Source organism: Coenobita brevimanus, chromosome 86 (genome assembly GCF_032717465.1).
Source record: "Coenobita brevimanus isolate Jiangsu-jjx chromosome 86, ASM3271746v2, whole genome shotgun sequence".
NCBI classification, from domain to species: Eukaryota; Metazoa; Arthropoda; class Malacostraca; order Decapoda; family Coenobitidae; genus Coenobita; species Coenobita brevimanus.
Genome location: NC_137039.1, coordinates 9,094,735 through 9,114,189, shown reverse-complemented (window position 1 = coordinate 9,114,189; position 19,455 = coordinate 9,094,735). Strand labels below are relative to the sequence as shown.

At 42.7% G+C, this 19,455-nt stretch overlaps 1 protein-coding gene across 1 annotated transcript in view; it reads right to left on the bottom strand.

The window, feature by feature from the left end:
- LOC145410565 (uncharacterized) overlaps positions 1-19,023 on the bottom strand; it is a 70,655-nt gene extending 51,632 nt beyond the window's left edge. Inside the window, exons 1-3 of the mRNA XM_080280684.1 lie at positions 18,999-19,023; positions 17,472-18,509; positions 14,674-14,964 (exon numbers count right to left, since the gene is read on the bottom strand). Coding sequence (XP_080136810.1) covers positions 14,674-14,964; positions 17,472-18,509; positions 18,999-19,023 — 1,354 coding nt within the window. The remainder of the gene's footprint in view (positions 1-14,673; positions 14,965-17,471; positions 18,510-18,998) is intronic.
- Positions 19,024-19,455: the final 432 nt, after the last annotated feature.

Sequence of the window (19,455 nt, the reverse complement as noted above, 5' to 3'; positions counted from 1 at the left end):
TGCCTTATTCATCAGTGTCACTGTCATTTGTTATAAAAATAATATTTTCTACACAACAAACTATCACTGTCAGAACATAGAATAGAAACATATGCTTTCAACTTCTTACACTGGAGTGACTGTCACTCTCAATACTTATATTATTACTATGTACAATTATTTACACTGAAATCACTGTCACTGTCAGTGCTTTTACAACTACATACACTAATTTACACTCATCAGACTGTCACTGTCAGTACGTAAAAGAAAACTAAACACTAGTATCACTGTCACTCTCAGTATTATTTTCAAGATTCTTACCCTTATTTTCAATATCTAGTCAGGCTGTGGTAGTCAAAGAAACATGGGTAAGCACAGAGGGGAACTTTGCACTCTTTGCACTGCAAGGAGGTGCGCCTAAATGTTCTGTCTTGCCTGGTAGTGTGGCTGCACACATGACACCTCCTGAGTGCTTTTCCTCTCTTGGCAGTGGCAGGCAGTGGCTCCAGGCGGAGTCGCTGAAGATAGTCCTGACACTGTAGGCGGTCTGGAGGTGTGTGTGAGTGGCGCCTGGGACCTGATGGCAGTACCTGCCCAAAATGCTGAAGCAGCTGGTACACACAAGTCTTAGAAAAACGCCGGAGAGAGTAGTTTGCTGGCTTCCTGTTCTTGATCTTATACAGGATGAAGGCGTTCAGCATGCACATATCAAGCAAGTGCAAGAACACCTTCCTGTACCAGCGACGGTTCCTCCTCAGGCAGTCTATCTCCCCGATCATCATGTCAGACTTGTCCACCAGCTGCATATTGACGTTGTAGTCAATTCATCACAGGATCGCCAGTCCTTCTGTTGACCTTCCCTGTGGCTTGCATTTCCCCCTTGTGAACTGTGGTGAGCACATTGACGATTCTCTTATCGTGCCACCTGATCGCCAGCATTTTGTCAGTTTTTTTCAGGTGCACGTCTCCCTGCTTTGATCCTTCAGCCTCGGGGAAGGCAGGGTAGTGTGCCCTGTTGCTCCGGACAGTGCCACAGGATCCGACGCCGTGTTCTGAAAGGTACTTGGTGAGTTTGGGAGCTGTATAATAATTGTCCATATACAGGACATGATTCCCGCCAAAGTACTTTTCCAAAAGCACTTTCACCACAGAACCAGAGAATTCAAGGGGGTCAGTCTTGTCCAAGTCCACATTGCTGGCGGTGTAGATAACGAAGTCTAGGATGAACCCCGTCTTGCAGTCGCACAGCACGAAAAACTTTATTCCAAAGCGGTGGCGTTTGCTAGGAATATACTGCACGAACTGAAGACGGCCCCTGAACAAAACCAAGGACTCGTCAATCACAACTTTCTTGAAGGGCCGAAGGAACGTCGTAAACTTATCCTTGATCAGGTTCAGGATTTCCCTCACTTTCCATAGTGGGTCAGTTTGGGAAGGCTCATCGTTGTTCGCAAAGTGAAGGTAAGTCATGAGTTGCCTGAAACGATCGCGACTCATGTATTTGTTGAAGATGGGTGTGGGGCAAAGATCGTCAGCACTCCAGTATTCCTCGAGCTTGTGCTTCCAGTTATGTGGCATAAGAAGCATCAAACCGATAAATACAAATAGTTCCCTGATCCTTACAGGAACCCATGCTGCCATCCGCGACGTGGATGGCGTTGCAGCTTCACCTTCACCTTCACGAACTGCAGCAAATTGCCCCTCGTACCTGTTCGTCTCGGTACAAATCTGCTTCATTACTTCGTTATCAAGGAAGTCCAACAGGTAGTCCAGATATTCACCATCCTCTGGGACAGGGAAGTCAGCCTGTATCCCACACCCACTGGCATCAAAGGGCAGATCTTCTGGCACAAAATCTGAGCCCTCAGACCACACAAAGGCATCCAGAGTGTCCTGCCTAGGCTGGGAGGTGGTAGGGGCGGCGGGGGGTGAGGCAGGCCATGTGGCAGTGGGTGAGGCAGGCGGTGAGGCAGGCTGTGTGGCAGAGGCTGTGCTAGGTCGTGTCGGTGTGGTGGTGGTGGTGGTGGGGAGATAACGCGAAGGTTCAAGGTTACTCGCAGTGGCCTGACTGGTGAGTTGCCTAGTGCGAGTAACCTTAGCACTAACTCTTAAACTAGGAGACACTTTTCTACTCCTACTAGCACGGACACTGGGCCTACGGAAACCTCTACGTAAACCAGACTGCCTACTTCCCTTCCGAGGTGGTGAAGGAGACTCAGAAGACTCCGGAGAAAGTACAGCTGAAGATGACGACGAGAGAATGGGGCTGGGAGTGCGTGGCGGGATGGCGGCGGCGTGACCTGGTGTAGGGGACAATGGCCGGTCTGAGGAAGACAATGGCTGGGAAGTGGGGTCACCACTTCGTCTCCTCTTGGCCCCCTTTCTATACACTAGGCCCCTTTTCACTGGGGCCTTGCCTGTTGAGATGCTGGGCACAGGAATTGTCACTTCTGGCACCTCAGACTCAGCACTCGATAGAGTGTCTGACTCGGCAAGGCTAGATAACACACCAACGTCACTACCATAATCCATTGACGCTTTCAATAATTCAATCCCTATAGCTGAGTCACTAAGGCCCTTAGCAGTTCCTTGTAAGGGTTTGTACAGGGTGGAGGTCACAAAGCCCTTTTTCGGAGGACTGGAAGGCACAGACTCGGAAGAGCTTGAGTTTGACATGGTGTCACCTTCAAAGATTCTGGTAGACTGACGCTAAACAAGGGCAAACCGCAGGAAAAAATGCTAGTGTGACAACTGGGGAAACAAGCGTTTCCAATTAGCATAAAGTGCTTGCGAGAGGAAGGCGCAGATTGACACGTCTGAGCTGTCCGCGCGCTGCCATATTGCACGATGAGGGAGGGCCGGGCAGCGGTGCATGGGTGGGTAAAAAAAATGATACTTGGCAACAACCGAGGTCAGTAGTACAAAGGACAAGTGTGCTAAAAGTAGCCAAAGGGTGGCGGTACTGATAGACAATACCAGCTGGAGCCTGCTTGCCCGCGGTTATTCAAAATTTACTAGAATCACAAACGCGACGATCCGCAGTTATGTCCTTTTTGCCGAGCGTCGCAAACGAGACGATCCGCGTTTAAGGGGTTAATCCTCGTGTGAGTGCAAGGAAAATTAAGGAGAGCAACCCGGAAGTGTCTGGTGAGGTGTCTGTGAGAACAGTGTCTCGTAGGGTCCATGAACTTGGTTACACAAGTCAGGCCTGTGAAAAAGCCTCTTCTCTCTAGCAGCCAGCGACTTCGTAGGCTTGCCTTTGCTAACAAATACCTTAATTGGGGTGAGAAGCAATGGTTGTCAGTGTTGAGGTCTGATGAGGCAACGTTTAGTGTCACCTGTAACAGAGAAGCATGTGTACCGACGCAAAGGTAGTGACCCACTTGACCCACGGTATGTAGAAAGCACAGTTAAACATCCTGATTCACTCATGGTATGGGGTTGTTTCTCAGGGAAGGGTTTAGGGAAGCTTGTTGTACTTCCCAAGAACCTCAGAGTGAAGCAGGATGTTTACCTGGAGCTTCTGTGTGATCATTTACCAGACTCCTTCGAGCTAACAGGTGCACGAGTGTTTCAGCAGGACGGTGCACCTGCTCACAAGGCAAAATCGGTCACCAATTGGCTTCGTGACTGCGAGATATCATTCATGACAGACTGGCCAGGAAATAGCCCAGACCTCAACCAGATTGAAAACCTCTGGTATCTTGTAAAGAAGTCTCCAAGGGAAGGACGTGAGCTCTCTGCCTAAGCTGGAAGCCGCCATTCGCGACTCCTGGGACAAAATACCCCTCCAGCACCTCAGGAGCCTTGCCCTTTCACTTCCAAGACATCTCAGGTCCGTGAAGAAACATAAAGTCTACCCTACGAAGCACTAAAGGTAAATTTCATTCATTCATTCATTGCCAGACGCCACGCATCCCAGACAGGGTGGCCAAGGGCTCAAGAGTCAATTGTTTTACAGGGAGGGGCACCAATCCTCCACCAACCCCACTTGACGTAGGGATGCCAACAGCATCTGGTGTTCCCAGGCGGTCACCCATCCAAGTACTAACCAGACCCAACGTTGCTTAAATGCATTATTTATATGTTTTTTCAACGTCGAAAGGTTTGTTTCTCAGGAGGGACGCAGGGCGCTCCATACTTCTGACGAGCACTGTATATACAGCAACATACAGCTGGGTCTAAATGGCTCTTTTTCCTCAATAAATGCTCTATTTACTACCTTATATATTTATTCTTATCTTTCAAGACATACACTGCAAATAAGGACTGCAAGTAGGCCATAGATAAATCTATGTTAATTTATCATTCAGTATTTCCAAGGAAAGCTTTATTAATACCTTCTCTAGAAACTTTTCCACTAAGGATCTAATAATGAATATCTGATCTACACAACCTCTTCCCTTTCTAAAGCCTCCCTGTTCTTCTCCAACTAATTTCTCTGTTCTTTCTCTAACTCTGTCAATAAGTATCCTACTATACACTTTTCCTATTATACTAAGAAGACAAATGCCCCTATGATTACCACACACTTCTTTTTCCCCTTTTCCTTTGTACAAGGGAATAATTTTACCTGACTTCCAATCCTCCGGGACTCTACCTTCCTCCCAGGCCAATCTGCACATCTTCCACATCCATTCTACTACTATCTCTCCCCCATGCTTCAGCATTTCACCACACACTCCATCAATTCCTGGGGCTTTCCCCGATTTAACTTTCTTCAGTGCTTCCACAACTTCTATCCTACTGATTTCTTCCTGTCTTCTCACCTCCCTCCTTCTCCCAGCCATTCCCCAGCCACTTATACTCGCATTACTTCCATCCTCTATGTTCAACAATTCCTTAAAGTGTTCTCTCCATCTGCTCACTTTTTCTCCCTTCTCCACTAGTAATCTACCATTTTTATCTTTCACTCCCCTGCTAACTTCACTTCCACCCTGTCTTACTCTTTTCACCTCTTTCCAGAACATTTTCTTACAGTCCCTCCACTTTACACTCAAATTCCTTCCAAATTCCTCATCCACTCTCTTCTTACTCTCTCTTACTAATCCTTTCACCTCTCTCTTTCTTTCTACATATAACTCTCTCTTCCGCCTCTCCACTTCTTCCACGCCCCTATTTCTCATCCACTCATTGTATGCTTTCTTCTTTTGTGCCACAGCCTGTTTCACCTCTTCAGTCCACCACGCTGTTCCTTGCACCCCCCTCCGTCTTCTCTTCCTTCCACACACCACATCACATGCTGCACATATTTCTTCTGTAAATATCCTACACACACCTTCCACGTCTCCCATCTGCTCCAATTCATATTTGCCCAATCGTTCCTCCACTTCTCTCTTATACTCTGCCTTTTTCTCATCCTCTTGTAACCTTTCCACTCTCCTTGCAACTACTCCTTCCTCTCGTCTTTCCCTTCTTCTATTTCTCCATTCTAATTGGACCTTGATTCTGGCCACCACCAAGTAGTGGTCAGAAAGTCCACTCCCCCAACCTCTATAAACTTTTGCATCCATTACACATCTTCGCATCCTTTCATCCACACACACATAATCAATCACTGCCTTCCTTTCATTCAGTTCACCACCCACCCTTCTCATCACTCGCCATGTATACCTGTGGATCATTTTATGCCTGAAGAGGGTATTGGCTATCACCAACCCCCTCCCAGCACAAATGTCCACTAACGCACTCCCATTCTCATCTATCTCAGCAGGCACACCCCACTCACCAACTATTCCATCCACCTTCACATTCCCAACTTTACCATTCATATCACCAATCAAAAACACTCTCTCATTCCTTCCAAACTTTTCCATGCACACTTCTACATTTGTCCAGAACTCTTCTCTCACTCTTCTAGCACGATCTTGCATTGGCGCATATACACACACAATCGCCCACATTTGTATTCCAACTTTCAACTTTACCCACACAATCCTCGACCCAACTGATCCATACTGTCTTATGCTCTTCTTCCATCTTTTACTCACAACTATATATACTCCTACCTTTGCCCTCTCATTCTCACCTACTCCTGCACATATACCCCATCCATACTCCCATTCTCTCACACTTTCTCCTCTCCATTTTGTTTCAGTTATTCCACATACATCCACTTTTGCACCCTCAAGCACCTGGACAATCTCTCTCTCTTTCACCTCATCATTCGCTCCTCTTACATTCCAAGTACCCATTACCAAGTCCTTTGTCCGGTCCTGGGTCGTCATCGTTTGGTCAGTCCTTGTCCGAGGCTTTTTGTTTGTTTTTTTAGTTAGTTGTTTTCCGGGGAGGGGCACTAACCCTCCGCCAACCCTTTTAGTCACCTTTTACGACAAGCAGGGACAATATAATTTTTTAAATTCAAACCTCGCATATGCACTTTAAAAATTCAAAACAGGCATATCTAGTTATTTCACACCTTTTCAGCACCACTGACAATGTTTTTTTGGTAAAAAAAAAAAAAAAAAGTGTGATGTGTCACTGCAATACCTACATGCGGGTAGTATCAGCTGCCTAAATTTAAGCAACGTCCACATTCGATTGCGCGCCACAAGGATGGGTCTAGAAAGCTGAAATTTGCACTGCCAGGTGCATCAGAACTTCCTCTTCAATATAGCAAGGGGAAAAAATCAATTTCTGAAACTTCAGAAAATGGCCGTGGCCTCAGCCAGGGGCACACATAAAATTCCAGACCTACGGCCTAGGATCAGTTAACTGTTACAATACAGTAAATACTACATATTGGAGAATAGCAAAGCAAATGGTACAGAACAGCTGCATGTACATTAAACATAGAAATCTGCATTCTACCACTTGCACTGATAGTTACTCAAAACCACCTCAATCCTGCACTATACTGTACACTGATAATACACTACTGTACATTTGTTGTTTGGTATTTACAGGGAAACTGTGGGTAAACTTACTCCACATTAACTGTTGTATTATAGTAATTACTAGAGAATAGCAATGCAAACAGTACAGAACAGCTGCATGTACATACAACATGTGTTTAATGCACAGGCACTGAGTGTGTGTGTTCTTACCTAACTGTATCTTTACAGGAATGAGTCATGCTCATACTGTCCCGTGTCTTAAACCATTTTTATCGTATATACCCTTAAATTTAATAATTGTTTTAGCACACATTACTCGGTAGTGCAAACCACTGATCTGTTCCCCTATTTGGGAAACTAAATTTCCATACATCTTTATCACCTCTCTTCTTATGCAGTTTTTTGTAGTGTCCTCTGGCTGATGCTTCCCCACAGGTTATATATTCCTTTATGTCTATTTTCTCCTTCCCTGATGTGCATTTATATAGCATAATCATGTCTCCTCTTTTCCTCCTCTCCTATAGTGCTGGCAGATTCAGTTTTTCTAGTCTTTGTATGTAGCTTAGGTCCCTTAAGCTTGGTACCCATCTTGTAGCGGCCCTTTGAATTTTTTCGATCTTATCTGTGTTTTTTGAGATGAGGATTCCAGACTACTAATGCATACTCCAGGGCTGGTCTGATGAATGATGCTATTATCTTTCTTAGCATGTCTTCATTTATGTATGTGCATGCTATTCTTATATTTGCAAGCAGTGTATACATGTTCTGTACCTTCTCACTGATGCGGTCAGCCGGAGATAGTCTGTTAGTGATAATCACACCTAGGTCCTTCTCTCTTTCTGATATGTGTAGGGTTTTACTTCTTAACTTACAATCCCAATCTGGTCTTTTCCCACTTTTACCGAAGTTAATTACATGACACTTGTCTGCACTGAATTCCATTTGCCATGTACTGCTCCATTCATAAAGTTTATTTAATTCTTCTTGTAGCTCTTTACAAGAGTCTGTGTTAGTACTTTTCCTTTGTATTTTTGCATCATCAAAACATATTTAGATAGCTTTCATTTCCAATGTTACTGTCTATGTCATTTATATACACTAGAAACATAATTGGTGCCAGCGCTGAGCCCTGTGGAACTCCGCTAGTCACTTCCCTCTATGATTTTTAATTTCCCCTTAGTACCGTTCTCATTTCCCTTTTTCTGAGAAAATCTTCCATCCAACAGTACAATTTGCCTCAGATTCCTCCTTGATGGTACAGTTTCCATAAAAATCTTTGGTGCAGTACTCTGTCAAATGTTTTCTTGAAATCTAGATAAATACTGTCCACCCATAATTTTGCTTTTCTGTAATGTTTCTGCTACTCGATCATGGTAGCTCAACAGATTAGTAACACATGATTTTCCCTTCCTGAAACCAAAATGTCTTTGTTATCATATTGTGTTCTAGATGATTTACCCAAACTTTTCTTATCAGCTTTTCTAATATCTTGCTTACAACATTTGTTAGTGATGCTGGTTAGTAGTTGAGAGGAAATTGTCTACTCCCTTTCTTCAATAAGGGAACTTTACTCCCTTTCTTCAATAAGGGAACAATGTTTACTTTCTTCCAAATATCAGGTAGTTTACCTTGACCCAAGGATTCCTTGAATATTAAAGATAATGGTCTACTTAACTCCTTTGCACATTCATGGAGCACCCAACATGAAATTTCATCAGGACCATTTGCTTTTCCTTTGTCTAATTTACTTAAATCTTCTTGTATTTATTTTTCTGATATTTGTATATCTGGTAATATGTGTGGCCATGCATGTTCCATATCATCCCTCTCAAAATTATTTTCTTCTTTAAAAACTGATTGGAAATTCTTATTTAGAGTTTTACAAATATCTTTTTCTTGTGTATAGATGATCCTCTCATCCGTAATGGATTGAATTTTATTGTTTTAACTTTGATTTTGCTGTGTATGTAGCTGTAAAATAGCTTCGGTTGATCACTAATTTTCTTTATGATGTCTTCCTCAAACTGTCTTTGGGCTTCTCTCCTTACTCTCATATAATCGTTTCTTGCCTGTTTATAGTTGTTACATGCCCTCTCACTATTGTGTTTTCTGTATCTATTCCAAAACAAGTCACTTTTTTTAATTTTACATTCTGTATTAAACTATTTATTTTATTTTCTGCATCTTTGTGCTGTGGGATGTAATTTTGGCCTCCTATTTCATAAAGTTCGCAGAATATTTTATACATAACATTTAAATTGTGCTCTTTAAGCTCTTTTTCCCAATCTATTTCTAAAAAGTACATCTTAAGGTCATTGTAGTTTCCCTTTTTATAGTTTAGGCTCTTTTTGTAACTTTCATTAGTTAACTTTGTCATATGCATTCCTGAAATTGCAGTCTAGTACTACATGGTTGCTTTTGCCGAATGGGGGGTGATACATTATATTGTCAATATCGTTTTCTTGCCTAGTAAATATAAGATCTAGTGCTGATGCTATATCGACTCCTCTTCTTCTGGTGATTTCGTTTACATGCTGCGTTAGGAAAAACTCCTGCACAAAGTCCAGGAGCTTTTGGTCCCAACAGCTTTCCTTGCTTTTTATATCTTGAGTATTCCAATTTATGACTGTATTAAAACCTCCAGTTAGTATAATTCTTTCATATTTCTCCTGCATTCTATGTAGTACTGCTCTTAAACTCTGAATTGTACTCTCTGCCAGATCTTCATATTCACCTCTTTGCCATGTGTTTGATATGGGTGGCATGTATAAATTTGCAACAATTACTTTCCCTTCAGATGTATTAATCTCTACTGAAATCAGTTCTATTTGTGAGGGTATACTGTATCTAGTTTTATTTCTTAGACTTGCAGATTTTTCTTTGTTAATATTATAATTTCTCCTCCTTTTTCTAAGTTCCTATTTCTTCTCCATATCTTGTATTCCTCTAGGTTTAGGGTATTGTTTGATATCTTTGGTGTTAATTTTGTTTCAGTTGGACAAATAATATGTGGTTCATTTTCTCTGATATAATCATTCATCTCTAATAATTTAGATATCATTCCATATATATTTGAGTACATCAACTTAATCATCTTGTTTACACACTTGTCGTGACGTGCGTCTGCTACCTTCCTCTTTACTATTCCCTCCTGGTTATGTACCACTTTCGTAGCTGCAATCCAATTACATTGTAAAAAGAAAATGCATTCTTCTCGTCCGCTGATCTTTCCTCATTCTTTGTTTTTGTTTCCTCCCTCTTCTCCTTCAGTGATTCCAGTTCCTCTTGAGTTAGGCATCTTTTTATCCATACATTTTTAAATTCTTTTTCTGCAAGTTTCTTTGCATTTTTCATTATCTCCTCCACAGTGTTTACAGTCTGGGAGGTTACTTTGAGGGAACTTGGCTTATTTCTCTCATATTTCCCTTGCCTTTTGTATTCCTCTATGTCTTTACTACAGATTTCCTCTGATACTTCCTTCAATAAGTTCATTACATTTGCCATCTCCTTTTTGTCTCTCGAGATCTTGTTCTTTATTTCTTCCTTCTCTATACCAGTGATTACTGTTAATTTGCTGATATCTGCTGAATCTTTGACCAATTTGGGATTGTTCTGGATTATTCTTTTCACTTCCTTTTTAACGCTTTTTCCTTCAACATTTGTTTTTAAGTCTTTCATTACTTTCACCATCTCAGCATACATGGTTTCCACATCATTTTTGTAGCTTTGCATTGCTTCATTCACCTGGGTTATCTTCCCCTCAATATCACTGCTCTGATCTATCAGATTGCTTACTTGCCTAAATGTCTCTGTATCATTTCTGAAGTCTTCCATGATACTCTCATGATTGACAACTGTACTTGGCATTTCACTAATCTTTCTTCTAAGTGATCCTACCTCAACTGTCAGCTCATCAGCTGTTGTGTCTTTCTTGTTGACTTTCTTAACTAATTTTTCATTTTCCTCCTTCTGCATGAGCAATTGTTTCTTAATTTCATCCGTTCCACTCTGAAAAGCCTTCTCCAATCTGATTACCCATTCTAACTGCTTATTGTACATTTCCAATTCCACCAGTTCCTGGTAGAAATCATCATCTTGCTTTCTACCTTTATCCCTTTTCTTAACTCCTTCCAAATTTGCATTACTAAAGATAGTGGACAACTTGTGGTACTGACAGCAGAGCTTCTACTTACATTCCCTGGTGTGCAGACTAAACTCAATCAGCTAGCTGGGCGCATTCCTGCACTCCTTTGTTTAATTTGGGTATTTGAACTGCACTCTTACTTAAAACCTCTTTTATATCTGGACACGATTTAGCTGAACCTGGTACAGAGCTTGACTCATATACAGATACTTTAGGTATAACCAGTTGTTGGCCAGGTTTGGCAAAGCGTGGAGTGATGTGTCGTAAGTCCTGTCTCTGTGACGCCTTGTGTGTGTGTGTTCTTACCTAATTGTATCTTTACAGGAATGAGTCAAGCTCGTACTGTCCCGTGTCTTAAACCATATTTGTCATACATATCCTTAAATTTGTGAAATGTTTTGGCACACACTATTTCATTCGGCAGTGCATTCCACTGATCAATTGCTCTATTTGGGAAACTAAATTTCCTTACGTCTTTATCACCTTTCTTTTTATGCAATTTTTTGCAGTGTCCTCTTGCTGATGCATCTCCATAGGTTATGTCTATTTTCTCCTTCCCTGATATGCATTTATACAGCATAATCATGTCACCTCTTTTCCTTCTCTCCTGTAGTGTTGGTAGATTCAGTTTTTTTAGTCTTTCTTCGTAGCTTAGATCCCTTAACCCCTAAAGCGCGGCCATCGACAGCCGACCCCCCGAGTGTGGCGGGGTTGTATCGCGGTCTGAGTACCTGTAGGAAAATATTTGCCAAAAATCAGAGATTAACCCTAGAACATTATCATTTTTATGGCAGATAGTACTTACATTCAGCTTTCTCCAGAGACAGGTGTTGAGCCTTCGTGGACTACCCAAGGACTTGTGGAGACTTGCAAAGTTGGGTAACAAAATCTTCACTTTCACACGTCCAGCAACCCGCTTTCCCCTCTACCACAGCCTCAATCTGTCACAGTACACTTTATACTACAACATACAGGTAGTTTGGAATCCGTATTTGTACAATAAGCACTGAAAATAAGGCTAAAATCAACGGAGCGTACGGCCGACATGCAGCACGGTGGTAGTCTTCCCGTCACTGAACAAACATTTCCCTTTTCACAGCTAAAAACACGTATACTACATTATTTTCCATCATAGTACTTCCCAAAGGCTCGCATGTGACTATTATGGCCATAAAAATCAGTGTCACTGCCAGTATTGTGAAGCGGGAATGAGAAAGACCACCGCGGCACGCTTTTATTCTGCCTTACGCCAGTCACTTTATTCTCGTTCCTGTCGGCCGCTCGCACTTCATTTTTATCACTCACTTTCACTCTTGCTGTCAGTTTAGTGCCTAATTCATCACTGTCACTGTCATTACTTATAAAAATAATATTTCCTACACACCAAACTGTCACTGTCATAACATAGAATAGAAAAAAATGCTTACAACTTCTTACACTGGAGTGACTGTCACTGTCAATACTTATATTATTACTATGTACAATAATTTACACTGAAATCACTGTCAGTGCTTTTACAACTACATACACTAATTTACACTCAACTGACTGTCACTGTCAGTACATACATGAAAACTAAGCACTAGTATCACTGTCACTCTCAGTATTATTTACATATTTCCACCCTTATTTTCAATATCTACTCAGGCTGTTGTAGTCAAAGAAACACGGGTAAGCGCACAGAGGAATCTGACACTCTTTGCACTGCAAGGAGGTGCGTCTAAAACTTCGTTCCTGCCGGGTGGTGTGGCTGCAAACATAGCACTTCTCAGTGCTTTCCCCCTCTTGGCAGTGCTAGGCAGTGGCTTGAGGCGGTGTCGCTGAAGGTAGTCCTGGCACTGTAGGCGGTCTGGATGTGTCTGTGAGTGGCGCCTGGGACCTGATGGCAGTACCTGTCCAAAACGCTGAAGCAGCTGGTAAACACAAGTCTTTGAAAACCGCCTGAGAGAGTAGCTGGCTTCCTGTTCTTGATCTTATACAAGATGAAGGCGTTCAGCATACACATATCAAGCAAGTGCAAGAACACCTTCCTGTACCAGCGCCGGTTCCTCCTCAGGCAGTCAATCTCTCCGATCATCATATCGGACTTGTCCACCAGCCGCATATTGACGTTGTAGTCAATTACAGCATCAGGCTTCATCACAGGCTCGCCAGTCCTTCTGTCGACCTTCCCTGTGGCTTGGATTTCCCCCTTGTGTACTGTGGTGAGCATATTGACGATCCTCTTGTCGTGCCACCATATCGCCAGCATCTTGTCTGATTTCTTCAGGTGCACGTCTCCCTGCTTTGATCTTGCAGCCTCGGGGAAGCCAGGGTAGTGTGCCCTATTGCTCCTGACAGTGCCACAGGAGCCGACGCCGTGCTCTGAAAGGTACTTGGCGAGTTTCGGTGCTGTATAATAATTGTCAGTATACAGGACACGATTCCCGCCGAAGTACTTTTCCAGAAGCACTTTCACCACAGAGCCAGAGAATCCAAGGGGGTTGGTCTTGTCCAAGTTCACATTGCTGGCGGTGTAGATGACGAAGTCTAGGATGAACCCCATCTTGCAGTCGCACGGCACAAAAAACTTTATTCCAAAGCGGTGGCGTTTGCTTGGAATATACTGCACGAACCGAAGATGGCCCCTGAACAAAACCAAGGACTCGTCGATCACTACTTTCTTGAAGGGCCAAAGGAACGTCATAAACTTGTCCTTGATCAAGTTCAGGATTCCCCTCACTTTCCATAGTGGGTCAGTTTGGGAAGGCTCATCGTTGTTTGCGAAGTGCAGGTACGTCATGAGTTGCCTGAAACGATCCGAGTCATGTACTTGTTGAAGATGGGTGTGGGGCACAGGTCGTCAGCACTCCAGTACTCCTTGAGCTTGTGCTTCCAGTTATGTGGCTTGAGAAGCATCAAGCCGATGAATACAAATAGTTACCGGATCGTCACAGGAACCCATGCTGCCATCCGCGACGTGGATGGCGTTGCACCTTCACCTTCACGAACTGTAGCACATTGTCCTTCATACCTGTTGGTCTCGGTACAAATATGCTGTATGACTTCGTCATCCAGGAAGGCTAACAGGTAGTCCAAACATTCACCACCCTCGGGGACAGGGAAGTCAGCCTGGATCCCACACCCAGTTGAATCAAAGGGCAGATCCTCTGGCACAAAATCAGAGCCCTCAGACCACACGAAGGCGTCCAGAGTGCCCTGCCTAGGCTGGGAGTGGGTGGGTGCGTCGGAGGGTGAGGCAGGCCGTGTGGGAGTGGGTGAGGCAGGGGGTGAGGCAGGCGGTGAGGCAGTGGGTGAGGCAGGCCATGTGGGAGTGGGTGAGGCAGGGGGTGAGGCAGGCGGTGAGGCAGTGGGTGAGGCAGGCTGTGTGGCAGTGGGTGAGGCAGGCTGTGTGGCAGTGGGTGAGGTAGGTCGGGAATGTGCGGTTGTGGTGGTGGTGGGAAGAGTGGGAGAAGGTTCAAGGTCACTCACAGTAGGCTAGGTGGTGAGTTGCCTAGTGCGATAAACCTTCCCACTAATTTTAGCACTAGTAGACACTTTCCTACTCATGCCAGCACGAACACGGGGCCTACGGAAACCTCTACGACTACCAGACTGCCTACTTCCCTTCCGAGGTGGTGAAGGAGACTTCGAAGACTGGAGAAATCACTGCAGACGATGATGACGAGATAATGGGGCTGGGGGTGCAAGGCGGTATGGCGGCGGCCTGACCTGAGGTTGGGGACAATGGCCGGCCTGCGGAGAAAAATGACTGGGAACCGGGGTCACCACTTCGCTTCCTCTTTGCCCCCTTGCCATACGCCACTCCTTTCTGCTGTGGAGCCTCGCCTGACGAGGTACTAGGCACAGCAATTGCCTCTTCCTGCACCTCAGACTCAGCACTCAACGATAAAGTGTCTGATTCTGCAAGGCTCGACCACACACCAACATCACTACCGTAGTCCATAGAGGCTTTCAGTAGTTCTAGGCCTATAGCCGACTCACTCATGCCCTTTTCACTCCCTAGTAAGGGTTTAGGGATAGAGGTCACAAAGCCCTTTTGCGGAGGGCTGGAAGGCACTGACTCAGAAAAGCTAGAATTCGCCATAATGTCACCTTGAAAGCCTGCGGTAAACTGACGCTAAACAGGGGAAAACCGCGCGAAAAAAAGCTTGTGTGACAACTGGGGAAACAAGTGTTTCCAATTAGCATAAACTGCTTGTGAGAGGAAAGCGCAGATTGACATTTCTGAGCAGTCAGCGCGCTGCCATATATCACAGCCAGGGTGGCCGGGCCGCGGTGGGGGAGTGGGTAAAAAAAAGCGATACTTGGCAACAACGGAGGTCAGCAGTACAAAGGTCAAGTATGCTAATAGTAGCTAAAGGGTGGCGGTACTGATATACAATACCAGCTTGAACCTGCTTGCCCGCGTTTATTCAAAATTAACTCGAATCGCAAACGCGATGATCCGCCGTTATGTCCTTTTCGGCGAGCGTCGCAAACGCGACGACCCGCGTTTTAGGGGTTAAGCTTGGTACCCATCTTGTAGTGACCCTTTGAACTTTTTCAATCTTGTCTGTGTTTTTTGAGATGACTCCAGACTACTGATGCATACTCCAGCGCTGGTCTGATGAATGATGTTATTATCTTTCTTAGCATGTCTTCATTTATGTATGTGAACACTATTCTCATATTTGCAAGCAGTGTATACATGTTCCGTACGTTTCTCACTGATGTGGTCAGCCGGAGATAGTCTGTTATTGACAATCACACCTAGGTCTTTCTCTCTTTCTGATGTGTGTAGGGTTTTATTTCCTAACTTATAATCCCACTCAGGTCTTTTTCCACTTTTACAAAACTTGATTACATGACACTTGTCCACACTGAATTCCATTTGCCATGTATTACTCCATTCATGATGTTTAATTAATTCTTCTTGTAGCTCTTTACAAAAGTCTGTGTTAGTAATTCTCCTTTGTATTTTTGCATCATCTGCAAACATATTTAGATAGCTTTCGTTTCCAGTGTTACTGTCTATATCATTAATATACACTAAAAACATGATTGGTGCCAGCACTGAGCCCTGTGGAACTCCGCTAGTTACTTCTCTCCATGATGAGTAATTTCCCCTTAGTACTGTTCTCATTTCTCTTTCTATGAGAAAATCTTGCGTACAACAATACAGTTTGCCTCGGATTCCTCCTTGATGGTACAGTTTTCATAGAAGTCTTTGGTGTGGTACTCTGTCAAATGCTTTCTTGAAATCTAAATAGATACTGTCCACCCATCCTTCTCATTTCTGTAATGTGTCTGTTATTCTGTCATAGTAGATCAACAGATTAGGAACACATGATTTTCCTTTTCTGAAACCAAACTGTCTTTCTGTTATCATAGTGTGTTCTTCTAGATGATTTACCCAAGCTTTTCTTATAAGTTTTTCTAATACCTTGCTTACAACACTGGTTAGTGATACTGGTCGGTAGTGTGTGTGTGTGTGTGTGTGTGTGTGTGTGTGTGTGTGCGCGTAGAGATGCAACGCTGGTAGGTGATTCCTGCACGTTCATTCTTCTACCAAACAAAATTCATTACATGAACATACTGTTTGGCCAGGTCAAGGTGGTCGTTAAAACCGAAATTTGTTAACAGAGGTTTCGGTATATCGAGGGTTTACTGTGTATAGAGTTTCACATTATTTTATCGCTCATGGTTAATGATGTCTTGGCTCAGTAGATCGTATCAACAGTATAAAGGGTGGCCTGGCACAAGTACCAATGATTGCTAATGGAGAACTATAGACCAAAGGACTAGAGTATTTCTTTCTAAAAACCAATTTTAAAACTTTCCATTACTTTGGCAATCCAGCCTAAGAGTTAAAACATGTCTTCTCCTTGACTTGTTAGTGATTGGCACTATGCCTGGTTAAAGCCTGAGTTCTTCTACAAGCTTTGCCATATTTATCATAACTATGTAATTGTTTTCACACCTGAATGAATTGTCAGGTGCCAAGTGAACAAGAATTTTTTTTCTATTCAGTTTTCCAGTAATCACATTTCATTTTTTTTTTTTTTTTCACTCCTGAACTGATACTGAAGAGAACTTATAATAAAACCATTTACTCCATTCATCACACCTGAATTTGTTCACTCCTTAATGAATTAAAGTGTCAGATGAGATCAAATGAGTCATCCATTTACCACATTCAGTACACTAGAAACTCTTCCCTCCACAGTGATTTAATATGTGTTTGGAGAGTTTACTTTTCCAACCAAAGTGCATACCACATTTATCACACTTGAATTTCTTCACTCCTGAATGGATTAAGCGGTGTTTGATGAGATCACTCTTCTGTGCAAATCGTTTACCACATTCATCACACTTGAAATTCTACACTCCTAAATGAATTAATAGGTGTTTGGTGAGATTACCCTTCTGTGCAAATAGTACACCACATTCATCACACTTAAAATTCTTCACTCCTGAATGAACTGATAGGTGTCTGGTGAGATGACACTTGTTTGCAAATGGTTTACCACATTCATCACACTTGAAATTCTTCACTCCTGAATGAATTAATAGGTGTTTAGTGAGATTACCCTTCTGTGCAAATTGAATACCACATTCATGACACTTGAAATTCTTCACTCCTGAATGAATTAATAGGTGTCTGGTGAGATCACCCTTGAGTGCAAATAGTTTACCACATTTATCACATTTGAAGTTCTTCACTCCTGAATGAATTAATAGGTGTTGACTTAGAAGTCTCTTCTGTACAAATAGTTTACCACATTCATCACACTTGAAATTCTTCACTCCAGAATGATTTACTAAGTGCTGAGTGAGATGGCCCTTCCGTGCAAATTGTTTACCACATTCACCACATGCGAAATTCTTCACTCCTGAATGAATTAATTGGTGTTCTGTGAGATAACTCTTCAGTGCAAATAGTTTACCACATTCACCACACTTGAAATTCTTCACTCCTGAATGAATTAACAGGTGTCTGGTGAAAACACCCTTCTCTGCAAATAGTTTACCACATTCATCACACTTGATATTCTTCACTCCTGAATGAGTTACTAGGTGCCTAGTGAGATAACTCTTCTGTGCAAATAGTTTGCCACATTCACCACATGCAAAATTCTTCACTACAGAATGAGTTGCTAGGTGCTCAGTGAGATGGCACTTCTGTGCAAATAGTTTACCACATTCATCACACTTGAAATTCGTCACTCCTGAATGAATTAATAGATGTCTGGAGAGATGGCCCTTCAGTGCATATAGTTTACCACATTCATCACACTTGAAATTCTTCACTCCTGAATGAACTGATTGGTGTCTGGTGAGATGAATCTTCTGTGCAAACAGTTTACCACATTCATCACACTTGAAAGTCTTCACTCCTGAATGAACTGATTGGTGTGTGGTGAGATGACTCTTCTGTGCAAATCGTTTACCACACTCATCACACTTGAAACTCTTCACTCCTGAATGAACTGATTGGTGTGTGGTGAGATGACTCTTCTGTGCAAACAGTTTACCACATTCATCACACTTGAAACTCTTCACTCCTGAATGAATTAACAGGTGTCTGGTGAGATCATTCTTGTGTGCAAACAGTTTACCACATTCATCACACTGGAACTCCTTCACTCCTGAATGAAAAACTCCATGTTGGATAAGCCTTATCTTATAAGGAAATGCTTTACCACGTTCTAAACATCTGAACTGCTTAACTTCAGCTGAGGACATTGCATCCAGGACAAACTGACTGTCAGTGACGAACATTTCGTCACCAACCTCACACTCTAACTTTACATTTGGTTCTTCCTTTACCACCTCCATTATTTTATCACTCACCTCACACTCTAACTTTACATTTGGTTCTTCCTTTACCACCTCCATTATTTTATCACTCACCTCACACTCTAACTTTACATTTGGTTCTTCCTTTACCACCTCCATCATAGCCTTCCTTCCACCCCTCTCAACTTCCACCATACATCAGTTACTCTACCTTGGTGTTGATCTTACTGTCTACCACCAATAGGATGACTTACCATCACTGTACCAATGCTCAGTCATAATATACTCTCATTACAAAGAATAATAACTTAAAAATTCATCACTATTACTGGATAATAACCATAATTACATAAAAATAATAAACTTCCAACATTATTCCTTTAACCCTTGAGCCATGACCTATCATTTCTCGGTCATTTTCCTGGATGCGGCCTAAGTCCCTAAAAAATTAATGTGCAAATTATAACTTTGTTGTTACTTTTCCAATGGGAAATGACTGTGAAGTTTCCATTTTTTAGTGTGATAGTGGTCAAAAATGCACATTTCTCTATGAGGAAATTGTGATTCCCAGAGAATAAAATGAGAAAATAATTAAATTTCATTAGTGTGTAATTTTGCAAAAATGATGTGATTATTTATGTCAGGCAAGTTTTTCACTTGTATAGCTACACTAGACACATGTACACTGTTAGCACATAAAGAGAAATCAAG